This window comes from Hypanus sabinus, chromosome X1 (assembly GCF_030144855.1).
Source record: "Hypanus sabinus isolate sHypSab1 chromosome X1, sHypSab1.hap1, whole genome shotgun sequence".
Classification (NCBI taxonomy): Eukaryota; Metazoa; Chordata; class Chondrichthyes; order Myliobatiformes; family Dasyatidae; genus Hypanus; species Hypanus sabinus.
Window position 1 is genome coordinate 14,601,781 of NC_082738.1, and position 16,097 is coordinate 14,617,877.

Here is a 16,097-nt window from a genome sequence, read left to right on the forward strand (position 1 = left end):
GGTTTGTTAGTGTAATTGAACATATTTCAAGACTGAATGCCCATGATATATTGTAACTATAGAATTATGATTTCACATAAAATTAAGAACATAAATAAAAACTCAAGTCGGACACACACTGTGATATTCAGTTAAATTGTGGCCAGTCTTTTACCTTAGCACCATTTTTCTCAATTAGTCTCATTCCACTTGATTCTTTTAATATCCAAAACTCTTTTGATCTTTCTGTTGCATATACTCTGTGACCAAGTATTTACATCCTATGCATAGAAACTTCCAAAGATTTACTACTGGGTGAAGACATTTCTTCTCATCAGTCCTGCAACAGCAACCCTTGTTTTGTGTCTGACACCTTGTTCTAGATACCCATGTCAAGGGAAATGTTATCTCTGCATCTACCATGTCAAGCCTCATAAGAATTTTGTATAATTCAATAAGATCACTTCTCATTCCTTTATAATCTGAAGAGTATAGACCTTGTTTACTTAATTTCTCTTGTAGGGAAATCACTCTGTCCTAAGAATCAATGCACTACCTTGATGGTAAGTATATTTTAACTGATCTGATTGTTAATTGTTCCTGCTTGCCCATGGCACACATTCATCTTCTTGCTTATCAAGGATCTTTCAATGTCTGTTTTGGAAAAAATATTCAAAGTCCGCTTTCATTGCTCTTTGTAAAAACAATAAGTTTCAAAGATTTGTGTATGACTCTGCAAGAAAATAATTTCATTTTATCTCTGCCTTAAATGGGTGACACCTTATTTTTAAACAATGACTGTGATTACCACAGGAGAGAAACATTAAGGCTTCTTAAGACATTATCTATTTCAGTCATGTTTTTTTTTCCCTGTTCTAAATTGCAGTGTAAGCCTAGCCTATCCAATCTTGTAGGACAACCTGCCCAAACTGGATATTAGTCTAGTAAACCTTCTCTGTATTCACCAATTCCCCACATAACTGAAGTTAGTTTTGTGTTCGATCCTCCTCACAATAATGGCATTCTGTTAAATTTTCCAAGACACTTGCTATACCTGCATGCTAGCCTTTTGTAAATCCTGCACTAGGACACCCAGATCCCTCTGCATTTCAAGAGCTTTGCAGTGTTTAACTATTTAAATTATATACCTTTACAAATTTTTCTTGACAAAATGGACAATTTCACATTTTCAGAATGAAGTATTTTTTACTGAAATCATATAGATCCTCATGAGATTGCAACGAGAGTATTGCCTACTTAATGAAAGTATACCTATAACAGGGGGAGTGCAACAAAGGTTCATCAGATTGATTCCTGGGATGACAGGTTCCTATTGTGAGGAGAGCTTAACTAGATGAGGCTTTTACTTGCTTTTAATTCATAAGAATGAAACATTCACATTCTTATAGGCCTTGATGGTGCAGAATTGATATGGCCCCTGGCTAGGATGTCACAGTCTCAAAATAAGAGTTCAGGCATTTAGATCTGAGATGACAAGCAATTTATTCATCCATATTTTTGCCATTCTGTACCTAGAGGGCTGCAAAGCATACTCAGGATAGATGAAAGATTGATTTGTTTTTTTAGATGCTAAGGGATATGGAGTTCATGCAGGATAGTAATGCCAAGGTAACAGATTAGCCATGATGTTAATGAATTATGGAGCAAGTGTAATGGTCCAAATGGCATGTACCTGCTTCTATTTTGAATGTTTCTTATGCCAGATCTAAAATAGCCCATTCCCTGAATGTACTGATTGAGAAGATTATATTGGATGCATCCATGAACCTATCCTCCTCATCAGTACTAGTATGTTGGTTTGCCCAATGCATGTGCGGATTAAAGTTTTACATGACTTAAGCACTACCCTTGTTATGTGAGCATCTAAATTTCCTTATTTGTATCATGCTCTGCCTTTTTTAGGGCTATAGGCAACTATCAAAACGTCTTGCCCCTTGTGTTTCTCAGGTTCATCCAACCTGGTTCTACTATTTAAATTTCAGACCTAAAATTCTTTTTCTCTGAATTCTGACCTTATTGACCCCATGCCAAATTACATGTGACTTGGGTATTAAACAAGAATTGTTCGTGGCACTGAATATCAGCAGAGTAAAGCTACCTTCTGCACCCCCATACATACCATCAGCCTTTTCAAAATAAAACTTTTTGGTCATGTTATTTTATGAAGCAGTGTGATTTTTTTTTATTTTAAAATATCTTATTTACAAAAATCAACCCCCAATCCCCCACCCCCACATAGTACCATCTACAAGGTGATGCATCATGTCTGTAGTTATCTGGAGAACTACTGATGCCACATTTTATTCATCATACTAGTTTGGAATCCTCTGAGAAAGTCAGCAATTTTGTTAATAGCCCAGATTCAATCATATTAATTGGAACATTCTGGGTGTCTATAGTTAATTGGAGGGAGGAAGCTATATATTTGGTACTGAGAATGTTTTAATTACTTTGACTTTTCAGCTATATGGGTTTATTCAGTTGTCTGGCTGAGCAGCTGGGATTTCATGTGAATTTCTTATTTAATATCAAATGTGTCCACTATTTTGACAAATGATATACCAAAAAATCAAAGCAATGCTCAAAGGTATATTTTTTCTGATACTTACCATTTTAATCATTTGGCCTTTCATTGCATTTCTAGTTCTATGATGCTTTAACCTTTTCTTTTTCCTTAGGTTAATACTTCTTGATCATTATTGCAAATATTGGATCCTATTCTCAATTTTGTCTCTTCTAAAAGTGCAGACTCTTCCTGGGGTAAACTTCCGATTGTCTCATCTTTCCCAGTCGATGGGTTTCCTTGTACGTGAACCAAGATGAGTAATTATTGGTAGGTCATTTTGCAGTGGGTGACATCACATCTGACCACAGCCTCTGTATGACTATCTCTACATAGTACTTTCCAAATTCCAAACTGTTTGCAGCATGAGTTGTTGGAATCATGATTCATGGGCCATGTAAAGTCCATCATGTTCCCACGATAATGGTCTTGGCTAATTTTGGAAGCAGTCAAACTACACCTTGTAACTCCTGCTGTCTTGATAATCTACATTCATTTTGAGGCATGAGAGCAAAGGACTAATGATTTACTTTGCTGACATGTAACAACTGCAGGTAATGGTTCTTTCACAATAAAAGAACCAACCAGTTCCCCTCCACCAACACACTCCTCCATTTGGCAGAACTAATCCTCACCCTCAAGAAATTTTCCTTTTGCTCCTCCCACTTTCTGCAGACTTGAGAGGTAGCCATGGACACCAGCATGGGCCTTAGTTATGCCTGCCTCTTCGTTGGCTAGGTAGAACATCCATATTCCAAGCCTTCCCTGTTAATGCTCCCCAACTCTTCCTTTGCTACATTGACGACTGCATTGGTACTGCTTCATGCACCCATGCTGAGCTCATCGAATTCATCAACTTTGCCCCCAACCTCCACCCTGTTCTTAAATTCACCTGGTCCATTTCTGATGCCTTTCTCGATCTCTCTGTTTCCATCTCTGGAGACAAGCTTTCAACCAATATCTTATAAACCAACTGATTCCAATAGTAATCTTGAGTGTACTTTTTCCCACCCTATCTCTTGTAAAAGTGTTATTTCCTTTTCTCAGTTCCTTCATCTCCATCGCATCTGTTCCCAGAATGTGACTTTCCTTTCCAGGACATCAGAGATGTCATCCTTCTTCAAAGAATGGGGTTTCTCTTCCTCCACCATTGATGCTGCCCTCACCCACATCTCTTCAAGTTCCTGGACATTTGTGCTCACCCCATTTTCCCACAGCCTTAACAGTGGTTGAGTCCCTCTTGTCCTTGCTAACCACCAACACATCATCCTCCACAACCTCTGCCATTTCCAAAGGGATCCTACCACCAACCATATCTTTACTCCCCCCCCCACTAATCTTCCAACCGGCTCTTGTCCGTGCAAATAGCCCAAGTGCTACACCTGCCCGTTCATCTCCCTCACCTCCATTCAGGGCCCCAAACAGTCGTTTTAGGTGAGGCAACAAATCTACTGGGGTTGTCTGTTGTTCCTGGTGCTCCTGATGCAGCCTCCTTTAGATTGGTGAGACCCATCATAAATTGCTTTGTTGAGCACTTCGGCTTCATCTGCCTTCTGGTGGAACCTTCTGGTGACCAAACAATTTAATTCTCATTCCCATTCCCGTTCTGACATGTTGGTTCATGGCCCCCAACCTGGTGGCATGAGTGTCAATTTCAAGAATTAAATTGGAAATAAAGTATTTGAAAATACTTTGGGAAGCCCAGATCTGTGGAGAAACATTTTCCAGCAAGGATCATTGTGTTGAAATCAGAAATGCAAGCTCTAGTTATGTTTTCTTCCCCCTTTACCTTCGCTGAAGGGCAACTGTAATTAAATCAGTGCAAGTTGACTTCATTTTAATTCATTATATCAGTTTTGCACCATCATTGGACTTGCTACCATTATATTAGGAAATATTTGTTGGCTGAAGATGGAATCGTTATCTCCTAAAACTGTATCAAGCCACTATCTCCAGAGGTGTGAAGTTGTTGGGGGTGGGGGTTTGGTGAGTAGAAACAATGTGATTGCTGCCTGCTATGTTTAAAAGCATGCGTATACATTTAGTAGTGATATATATTTAACAGTTCACACTGGAAAACTTAAACCTAAAAATTAGTCTTCCAAAAATCTTATGTTGGCATTCATTTAACAGCAGTTGTATAATGTATCCCACAGTAATAAAGGGAGCACTCTTTTGGTTGTAATCTCAAAACAAAATAAGTTTGGCAAATTTTCAATAGGACCTTAATGGGCCTAAGTAATTGCACAAAAATAAATTGAAATTTACTATGGAAAAAGCACCTATATATTCCCAGTCTTAAGCCCTAGGGATAAGTTATTCGGGAATGAAATTGTGTCACTGGTACAATGGGTCCTATTTATCTTGGGTACGATCAAGGGGAAGTGTATTACAACTAACCTCATAATAATATTTAATGTCAACACCAGACAAACATGTAGAAACCTTTATTTTCCCCAGACAACATTGTTCATTCAGCTTGCTGAGCTCAGAATTCAGTAGTTCAAGTAACATTTACTTTGTGGGTTAATTCCTCCTTCTCTGTAAAGACATACCTTGATTTTCTTTTTCAGATGTTTTAATGTACAGTTGCTGAGAAACAATAATAGTCTGTGAAGATGCCGGATAAAGATAATTTATTTAACAGTGGTAATGACGAGGCTGGCCACAGCTCAGATGATATTTGCCGTGACTTCCTGCGCAATGTCTGCAAACGTGGCAAGCGCTGCAAGTTCTACCACCCTGACATTAATGAGGTGTCCGACTTGGGCGTTAAAAAAAATGAGTTTGTCTTTTGCCATGATTATCAGAACAAGGAGTGCACTCGCATCAACTGCAAGTTTATTCATGGGACAAAGGAAGATGAGGAGCATTACAAAAAATCAGGAGAGCTTCCCCCACGTCTGCGCCTTACAGTAGCCATGGGTCTTGGCCTTTCACCCTCTGACCTTTCCTTTAAAAAAGGCGAGGTTCCAATCTGCCGAGATTACCTGAAAGGGGACTGTCAAAGAGGATCTAAGTGTAAATTTCGGCACTTAAAACGTGATGAATATGAGTATGAAAACAGAACTTTAGAGAGATTGGCACGAGACCAAGTGCTTTCTCCTGTAGTGCGGCGATATGACCCATTTGATGACCTTTATGACTCTGATCGCTATAATGATTATGACCATATACTAAAGAGGAGAAGAGTGGATGGCTTACGATTTGAAAGTTATGATTTTAGTATCTCAAATTTACGTCCAGTGGACTATAGATTTCTAGAAGAGGAGAATCTAATGCTTCGAAAACGTGTTGAGGAACTTAAAAAACAGATCTCAAATTTGATGGCAACTAATGAGGTACTTTTGGAGCAAAATGCACATTTCCGCAACCAAACTAAGGTGGTGACGCTGACTTCCACTCCCACAGCAACAGAGCAAATACTGGCAGCACCAACTGTGGCCACACTGACCAATTACAACCATGGTGTAGCACAGACTCATACTACTTTAAGCAGCCAAGCACTTCAACCACGACCTGTCACGCAACAAGATCTAGTAGCAACTGCTGCAGCTTCTGCTGCAGCACCTACCAATGCTGCACCAACAGCACAGCATCTTAATCCTGAAATTGCTTCTCTACCTGCGGCACTTGCCCAGACCATTGCTCAGGGAATGGCACCTCCAGTTTCCATGGCTCCGGTGGCTGTCTCTGTTGCACCAGTGGCAGTGTCAATTGCACAAGCTCTCCCAGGAATTACCATAAGCCATGCCACCACTCCAATGGTTACTTATCCAATTGCTTCACAGAGTATGAGAATTACAGCAATTCCTCACTGAGAAGCCTTGATCAAAGAAACACATAAAGGTTTTAGAAGAGATTCTGTTCCCATGTTGCTTTCCATGATGTGTGTTATATAGATATGCACGCCAAAGCCAAATAGTTTATGACCCATAATTTATTTTTATGTCAATGAAATATTCTTCTTCAATTCATTGTATATTCTGAACACTTGCTTTACTCATAATTTGTGCTCACCTCATCAACTCTTGTAAATCCATTGTCAAACTTTACTTAAAATGTGTGCAAATGACACAAAAGTTTTTTTTCTATAAAGGTTTTTGTGTTAGAACAAACAAATCACCGGGCTGCGATGCTGCGCAAATATTCCGATCTACTTCTATCCTTTGTCGCCCATGCTTGACTATTTGCTTTCTTGACGCAAAACTGAAATTTAGTGGCAGATGAAATTGTAAATTTTTCTGGCAGTAATGAGCAAAAAAGAAGTATTGGAAAACTTTTTTTGTGGCTGTTGTTGGCGCTGAATGACTGCTGAATTTCCCATATAGTGGCAATTGCACTTCAGAGAGTAATTCTCAGTGTGAAACATTTTTGGGGCATCTTGAAGATGAGGTGGCGCTCGCTTAAATACAAATACTTTTTTAAACTTTCTGAACCATCAGATTTTACAGTTTAATCTTCACAATATGAGAAAAATGCATTGCATTACCAAAGTGTCTAACTAATTTTGAAGCCATTAGAATGACTGAACCTAAAGTGTACTTTCAGGTTTGTTATTCTTGTTGCACTGGATGCCCAAGGTATGGACAAAAAAATCAATAAGATTAAACTCTTACCTTTTTGCCAGCTGCAAGAACAATGTGAGCTAAAAGAACTTGAATTGCTTTTTCTGCTGGACACCAGTGCCCTAAACAAAAATGTCTTTGATTTGGCATTTGACTTGAACTAGTTTATTGAAAGAAATGGGAAGTGGATAGGGAACACACGTATTCAGGAAGGATGTCATGAGGTCAAGTATTGTAGATAGATACTGACTCTGCATCTAGCCTGCAGCTGTTGTTGCTCTGGCTTCTCTTGAGCTGTGCATTCACCAAAACTGCAGCAAAGCACATTTCTTAATGTTGACTGGTGATAATAAATGAGGATGGAACTGGATAAAGATAGTTGAGTAAAGTGGATGAAAAACAAGTGTCAAAAATAGTTCCTCTGCATACAGCTTGGGTCAGCAATACAAATCTTTTTCAAATCCTTGTGTGAAAATGCATATTCTATTTAATCCAAATATTATAATTTGTATGGAAGTTCAAATTCTTTGATAAATTGTGTAGAGCTGATAATTTACAGTACACCGTAAGGTAGCTATAAAGACAGTCTTATCTGGGGCCAGAATGGAAGTGTTTGCACACTGTCTTTTAAGTTTGCTGGGCCGAACTGTTGCAGGTAGGGCACGTGCACATTCATGTTGAAAATATCTTTTCTCCCTTTCAAGCTTGTGTCCATCTCCATTGGGAGCAGGACATTCCTTTCCTGGCTAGTTGACTTCGAACCAGATAATACCCTTAAAGACATTTTGAACAAGTGTATCTTTTCTCTTAAACTTTGCAACTTGAAAATCTACAGATTATTGTAAAATCTATTGGGATTTTGTATTCAATGTTCTGACCACATGATTAATTTTCCTTAAATTTGCCAAAATGATCTAGTTAACAGTGTGAATGGCTTTTGTTCATTCACTGTTAAAACTTAAACTGATGTCACTGTAGTAATTCAATTTCATTGGACCAGGTGCTCAATTTTAAAGGAGTCGCTGTGACATTTTACCCAAACATTGTTTAATCAGCTAGTTATTGGGGGCACTTACCCTCAATTGTTGCTTTTCTGTTAACCTTATCTTCAACTTGTATATAGTAGCTGTGTAGTCTTTTCAGGTATGCACATGATGCTTGTTAGGTTCTTGTGTGGTTGAGAAATTAGAACCAATAATCTAATCTTGCACAGTTGAAAGAAACTTAAATGTTCAAATTCATTTGCAATGTTCCCATTGTTATTCTACTAGTTATTTGTAATAGCTCTTCAGCTGCTTTGCTATAATTTTTATTAAGCCAGTTAGGGTGGGAAAGGAATGTACATTTCTCTGTACAGCATTCCCCCACAGCTTCTTATGTTACCATTATAAACATCCAGGATTCCCTTGACTGAAATTAACACATACAATATTGTTGGTATGCTTGTAAAACATTCAAGAGCCATTCAAAACTAAGAGCCTTTTCCAGTTTGTTAAGAGCTATAAGGACAACAGTATAGTAAACTAAGTAAATACCTTGAATCATGGTGATAGCACCAATTAAAATGGTGCAAATGCTAGATGTTGGATTCTTTTCAAGGAATTTTCAAACTAGTCTGTGGATTCAGTTAACGTAGGTGAGTGATTAAAAGCATTATTTAATGTGTCACAGAATCCTGGTGAATGTAATGTTTGAATATGACATATTTGCATAAATGGGAATCTCTTTACCACAGGAAAAATTCAAAATTTAAGATCATTTTCTTATATTAAGTTTTCTTATGCATCATATTTATAAAAATGATTGATGTGTCTTTCTGAAATTATGTCAAAAATTAATTATTTTCTTTTAATATCTGTTTATGATAAAAAATTGAGCTATCATTTTATAAAATAATCTTTGGCTTCAATATTGGTAATTCTTGTCCTTCACATTTGTTGGGAAGGTATCAATAACTTTTGTATAATTATTGAAATTTTCCTTTGCATGAAGTTCACCAATAATTTGGCAATGGATGATGCACTGAACAAAAATGTGAATTACCCCTTAAAATCAGTGTTGCCAAGTAAGCTAATTTTCTGCTGTTGTGTATAAAGTGAGAGAATTCTTTTGCTAAATGGTCATTATGAACCAATAGTGTTTTGTTATGCTTACAAACATTAAGGTGTCATTTCAATGAGACATAAACCTCTCTGGAATATAAAGACCAAAAACACAACACAAATAATGTAATTTGTGTGAAATTTTCAAATTAATTTCATGCTTTTTCATGTGCTTTGTTTTACAAATTTCAATGAAAGATGTGACATACTGCAACCTTGGTGAACTATGCTATAACATTGGCACCTGTAATCCTTTATCCAATAAATTGATCTTAAAAGACCTCCTCACTAGTGTGATTCTCATGGTTAAAAAAGTATTGGGATGGTCTGTGCATAACCCATTCACCTGCTTGATCAGTAACCTGGGTCTCCATTCACCACCTGCATTCCCCTGCTACAGATGCTGTTCAACATGCTGAGTTCCTCCTTGCAGATCATTTGTTGCTTCAGTTTCCAGCATCTGCAGTCTCTTGTCACCCCACTTTTTTTACTCTTTCAGGCTGAACTCTTTCACACTTTCCCCCAAATAACAGGAGTAACCAGGAGAACCCACTTGTGTTTTCACTGTGTCAGATTTTGTTTTATTACCCATTAAATACTTCTCCAGTGGTGGTCTGGAGATGTACTGTATCTCCAGGATTTTTTTCTATTTCTGTCTATGCTGGAGAAATTCATAAGTCGATTTATTTACCTTTACATCTTGCTTACATTTTTTGACACAATCTATCCTTGACACTTATGTTCTCTGTCTAAATGTCTTTATCTCAAATCTGGCTAATAGTGTGATAGTGCGGCTAATAATGGCCATTGATTATTATGAGCCCAGTGACTCTCATAGCTGCTTCAATTATACAATCCACTGAGTCTTTTGTATCCACCTAGTTGATGCCACCCTTACGTACCAAAGCTTCTGAAGTGTCCTCCAGTTTTCTCAGCAGTGATTGCATTCTCTTGTTATATACTGAATACTTAAAACCAAATCCATCCTATTTCCTGTACTTATCCACTTAGCTATCTCAGAACTATTACTGTTTGTCTTGCATCCCACCGCTATTTGACAGACCAGTCTTTACCACATCCAGCATTATTTCACATTCCAAAGGAACGATTTCCATTAGGCCTCTAAACCACAGTGCTAACATCCCTGGAATTCAACTGTAAGAAATTTGAAATCTGATTTACAGCTCAGGATTGCAAATATATTTTCAAGGGAGATGATGGCATGAACATTGACTTCTCTAACTTCGGTAATGCCCCTTCTTACCCCATCCCTGATATATTTAGTTTTTTCCCCCCTCTTTTTTTCTTTCTCTCTCTGCCCATCACTCTGCCTGTTCTCCATCTCCCTCTGGTGCTCCCCTCCCTCTTTCTTTCTCCCTGGGCCTCCTGTCCCATGATCCTTTCCTTTCTCCAGCTCTGTATCCCTTTTGCCAATCACCTTTCCGGCTCTCAGCTTCACCCCACCCCCTCCGGTCTTCTATCATTTTGCATTTTCCCCTCCCCCTCCTACTTTCAAATCTCTTACTATCTTTCCTTTCAGTTAGTCCTGACGAAGGGTCTCGGCCTGAAACGTCAACAGTGCTTCTCCCTATAGATGCTGCCTGGCTTGCTGTGTTCCACCAGTATTTTATGTGTGCTACTTCAAGGGAGATGGTTAGTTTTTGTTTTCACAGTGGGTGGGGGTGTTGGAAAGACTTGAACTGGGTTACAGTCATTTGTTAAAACTTCCATCTTACTCCAACTTCGATCTCTATGTGCTTGGCTTCTTGCGTCGTTCCATTGAACTCAATATAAGCTCAAGAACATATTCTCATCTTTCCACTCCATATTTTATAGTACTTTTGCATTAAAATTGTCTCTTAATTTCAAAACTAAACCACTGCTTTGATTTTCTCTCAGATGGTATGTGCTGGTAATTTAGGATGGGTATATTGGTACTTCCAAGAATGAGGTTGGCTCTGACCAGCTTCTTGGAAAAGGAATCCCTCTGTCTACATGACCAACGTGGGTGTCTCCCTACCTTTTTGTTCCATTATTTTCTTGAGCTACTGGGGTGCCTTTTCTGGATTGCCAGATCTTCTGTTCTCTCCCTCACTGCAATTCTGCTTTTACTTTTTATGCATACCTGGGTCCTAGAAACATAATTTTTCATTTGTTTTTTCTAATATCTTATATTGTTTACTCTTATTGTCTTGCACTTTAAAAATTTTTTTAATCAGCACCCTGTCTCAAGCTAAATTGATCCCATCAAGTTGATCTTGATGTGTAAGGACCTTACTTTTTTTCTTCATTTCCTATTCCCTGGCTCTGTTCCTCTTCATGAGCTCTGTTCTGTGATGAATGATCAGAGATGTAAAACATTAACCCTTCTTTTTTCCACTGATGCTGCCTGACCTGCTGAGTGTTTTATAGCATTTTCTGGGTTTTTTTCCCCCAAGTCCCTGCTGTCAGGTGCCACACTGAAACTAGATACCTCCTCATAAGAAGACCGGTCATCACATTAACGTCCCTTTCAAATTCTGAAGTTCAGTGTTCAATATTCATTTATTCAATTATTCTACTGTTTCCATGTAGTTTGTTTGTAAATGTAAGAATGAAGCCACAGATTATTTTGATAATTTTATTCTTTGTTCTATTTAAGAATATTATTAAAATGATCAACCAGTGCTACAAACAGCTTCCTTACAAGTTGATTGGTTTAGTATTATGTACATATTGTTTGCTATGCTGTGTTTGATAGATTTTACCCTGTGATTACCCTTGGGAAATTCTTCTAAACGGTAGGTTAATGTTTCAATTAATACAGGTTTCCAGACCATTGGAGTTTAATACAGTTCAAGTGACTATTTAGTTGAAAAGGAAGTAAGTCTTTGCACTTATTTGTATGGAACTTTGACAAATGTAGAACAATAAAGAACATTTAACTTTAAGCTTGCACTTTCCATTGAACTCTCATTTACTTTTTAGTCCATGTTAAAAATTTACTGGGTAAAATGGTTTAAATAACGTTACTGTTTTATTGAAGGATCACTTGACAGTGTGTATTGTATCTGAATATAGTTAAGCCTGACATAGTGTTAGAATTAAGGGGAAGCTCTTCACTGGTTTGAGTCATACCCATCACATGGGACTTTTTTGGCTGAGACCCTTCATCAGGACTGGAAAAGAAGGGGGAAGATACTAGAATAAGGTGGTAGAGGGAGGGGAAGGGATATAAGGTGATGGAAAGTAATAGATTAAACCAGGTGGGTAGGGGAGGGGGGAATGAAGTAAATAGGGAGGTAATGGGTGAAAAAGGCAAAGGGCTGCAGCTGCAGAAGGAGGACTCTGATAGGAGAGGAAAATGGACCTTAGGAGATCTCACTGATATTTACCGAATGTTGAAGGGACTAGAAAAGGTGGATGTGGAGAGGATGTTTGATGGGGGGCCCAAATCTAAAGGGCACAGCCTCAAAATTGAGGGGTGACCCTTTAGAACAGAGATAAGGAGGAATTTTTTTTAGCCAGAGAGTAGTGAATCTGGAATGCTCTGCCACAGACAGCTGTGGAGGCCAAGTATGTGGGTATATTTACAGTGAAAATTTATAGTTTCCTGATTGGTCAGGCACTAAAGGTTGCGGTGAGAAGGCAGGTGTATGGGGTTGAGTGGGATCCAGGATCAACCATGATGGGCTGAATGGCCTAATTCTCCTATGTCTTATGTCGAGCGCGCACTTTAAAAGGCAGGACCTCTTGTCAGAGCGGGCAGTGGAGTCCGTGGAAGCAGAGTCCTGGGCTTTGGTTAAGTGGGCTTCGGCGTAAGGGGACTTCGGTAAGCCTGTGTGATTGCTCGCTGAGGGGAAGAAGGTAAGGTCGCTAGGTGCTTTTTAGACTTATTCTGTTAATTCAGTTCAGGTATGGGGGAGACAGTCAGAGCAGTGGTGTGCTCCGTATGCAGTATGTGGGAAGTCAGGGTCAACACAGTTGTCCCTGATGACCACACCTGCAAAAGGTGCGTCCAGCTGCAGCTCCTATCAGCCTGAGTTAGGGAGTTGGAGCTGGAGCTGGATGAACTACGGATCATTCGGGAGGCAGAGGCAGAGATAGATAGGAGTTATCAGGAGGTAGTCACACCAAAAAACCAAGAAGTAGGCAGATGGGTGACGGTCCAGAGAGGTAGGGGGAGCAGGCAGAGAGAGCAGAGCACCCCTGCAGCCATTCCCATTAACAATAAGTATACCGTACTGGATACTGTTGATGGAGATGACCTACCAGGAATGAGTTGTAGTGGTCCTGCCTCTGGCACAGAGGTTGAACCCTCAACTAGAAAGGGGAGGAGGGAAGAGAAGAGAGCAATAGTTTTAGGGGATTCTATAGTTAGAGGGGCAGATAGGAGATTTTGTGGGGCAGATTGGGAGTCTCGGATGGTATGTTGCCTCCCTGGTGCCAGGGTCCGGGACATCTCAGATCGGGTGCAGGCTATTCTTGAGAACGAGGGCATGAACCCAGATGTAGTGGTCCATGTAGGGACCAACGATGTAGGTAAGGTGAGTGAGGGGGTCCTGCTTAGAGAGTTCAGGGAGTTAGGAGTGAAGCTGAAAGGCAGGACCTCCAGGGTGACAATCTCGGGATTGCTACCTGTGCCACGTGCGAGTGAGGCGAAGAATAGAATGATTATGCACGTTAATACGAGGCTGAGAGCATGGTGCAGGAAGGAAGGGTTCAGGTTTTTGGATAATTGGTCTTTGTTCCAGGGACATTGGGATCTGTTTCGAAGGGATGGTCTACATCTGAACTGGAGGGGTACTAACATTCTTGTAGGAGTATTTGCCAGTGCTGCTCGGGGGGGGGGGGGGGGGTGTTTAAACTAGAAGTGCAGGAGGCAGGGATCCAGATCCAGAGGGTTGGTCAGAAGGAGCATGGGGTTAAATGTGTAGAAGGTTTGGGTGATCTTGAGAAGGTCATCAAAATTCAGGGTGCAATTAGCCCGATGGAAGTTCAAGGAGCTGGGTTAGATACAGTAGACAGTGTTTTAAGCAAAGAGAGGAGGAATGGGCTAAGAATTCTATACTTGAATGCGCCTAGTGTCAGAAATGAGACAGATGAGCTTGAAGCTCAGATGAAAATGGGGAACTACGATATTGTTGGGATAACGGAGACATGGCTGCAAGGGGATCAGGCCTGGGAATTGAGTGTACCAGGGTATATGTGCTATCGTAGAGACAGAAATATGGGAAGAGGGGGTGGGTGGCCCTGTTGGTAAGGAATGAGATTCAGCCCTTAGCAAGAGGTGACTTGGGAACAGGGGAAGTAGAGTCTGTGTGGATTGAGCTGAGGAACAGTAAGGGTAACAAGACCCTAATGGGTGTTGTGTACAGGCCCCCAAACAGTAGCGTGGATATTGGGTGCAAGTTGATTAGGGAGTTAACATTGGCATGTGCTAAAGGTAATGCAGTCGTTATGGGAGATTTCAACATGCAGGTGAACTGGGAGAATCAGGTAGGTGCTGGACCCCAGGATAGGGAGTTTGTGGAGTGTCTAAGGGATGTATTTTTGGAACAGCTTGTGCTTGAGCCAACCAGGAACGAGGCTATTTTGGACTTGGTGATGTGTAATGAACAGGAATTGATAGGTGATCTTGAAGTAAAGGAGCCATTAGGAAGTAGTGATCATAACATGATAAGTTTTTATCTACAATTTGAGAGGGATAAGGGCAGATCAGAGGTGTCAGTGTTGCAATTAAATAAAGGAGACTACGGAGCCATGAGGGAAGAGCTGGCCAAAGTTAAATGGGTGGATGCCCTGGCAGGAAAGACAGTGGATCAGCAGTGGCAGATATTCTTGGGCATAATACAAAAGATGCAAAAGCAGTTCATTCCAATGAGAAGGAAGGATTCAAAGAGGGGGAAGGGGCCACAGTGGTTGACAAAGGAAGTCAGAGATTGCATAGCATTAAAGAAAAAGAAGTATGACAGGGCTAAGATGAGTGGGAATACAGATGATTGGGAAAGTTTTAAGGAACAGCAGATCTTAACTAAAAAAGCAATACGGAGAGAAAAAATCAGGTATGAGCTCAGTCTAGCCAGGAATATAAAAGGGGATAGCAAAAGCTTTTTTAGCTATGTGAAGAGAAAGAAGATAGTTAAGAACAATGTTGGCCTCTTGAAGAATGAATTGGGAGAAATTGTTATGGGAAACAGGGAAATGGCAACAGAATTTAATGCGTACTTTAGATCTGTCTTCACCAGGGAGGACACAAGCAATCTCCCAGATGTATGGATGGGCCAGGGTCATAAGATATAAGAGGAATTGAGACAGATTGACATTAGGAAAGAAACTGTGATGAGTAGACTGGTAGGACTGAAGGCTAATAAATCCCCGGGTCCAGATGGTCTGCATCCGAGGGCTGTAAAAGAGGTGGCTCAGGAAATTGCGGATGCATTGGTAATCATTTTCCAATGTTCCTTAGATTCAGGATCAGTTCCTGAAGATTGGAGAGTGGCTAATGTTATCTCACTTTTCAAGAAGGGAGGGAAGGAGAAAACGGAGTACTATTGCCCTGTTAGCCTAACGTTAGTCGTGGGGAAGATGCTTGAGTCCATTATTAAGGACGAAATAGTGGCACATCTTGATGGCAGAAATAGGATTAGGCCGAGCCAGCATGGTTTTACCAAGGGCAAATCATGCTTGACTAATCTGTTGGAGTTTTTTGAGGGTGTAACAAGGATGTTAGACGAGGGTAAGCCAGTGGATGTTGTGTACCTAGACTTTCAGAAGGCATTCGATAAGGTGCCACATAGGAGATTGGTGAGTAAAATCAGAACTCATGGCATTGGGGGCAGGGTTTCAACATGGATAGAAAACTGGTTGGCAGATAGAAAGCAA

The 16,097-nt window shown here is 40.0% G+C and overlaps 1 protein-coding gene across 15 annotated transcripts in view; it reads left to right on the forward strand.

Annotated features, from left to right (window-relative positions):
- The window catches only part of LOC132384611 (zinc finger CCCH domain-containing protein 10-like), a 56,339-nt gene that overhangs the window by 5,172 nt on the left and 35,070 nt on the right, over positions 1-16,097 (forward strand). For 4 of the 15 annotated variants that reach the window (XR_009508942.1, XR_009508945.1, XR_009508941.1 and 1 more), the window contains exons 3-4: positions 502-542; positions 2,679-2,833. Coding sequence is in view for 6 of the 15 variants with exons in the window: in XM_059955866.1 (XP_059811849.1) it covers positions 5,182-6,384 (1,203 nt within the window). In the remaining 9 variants the exon portion in view is untranslated. Of the gene's footprint in view, positions 1-501; positions 543-602; positions 2,588-2,678; positions 2,834-5,136; positions 12,169-16,097 lie in introns of those variants that run through there. The other 11 variants (XR_009508943.1, XR_009508947.1, XR_009508946.1 and 8 more) reach the window with 9 other exon arrangements.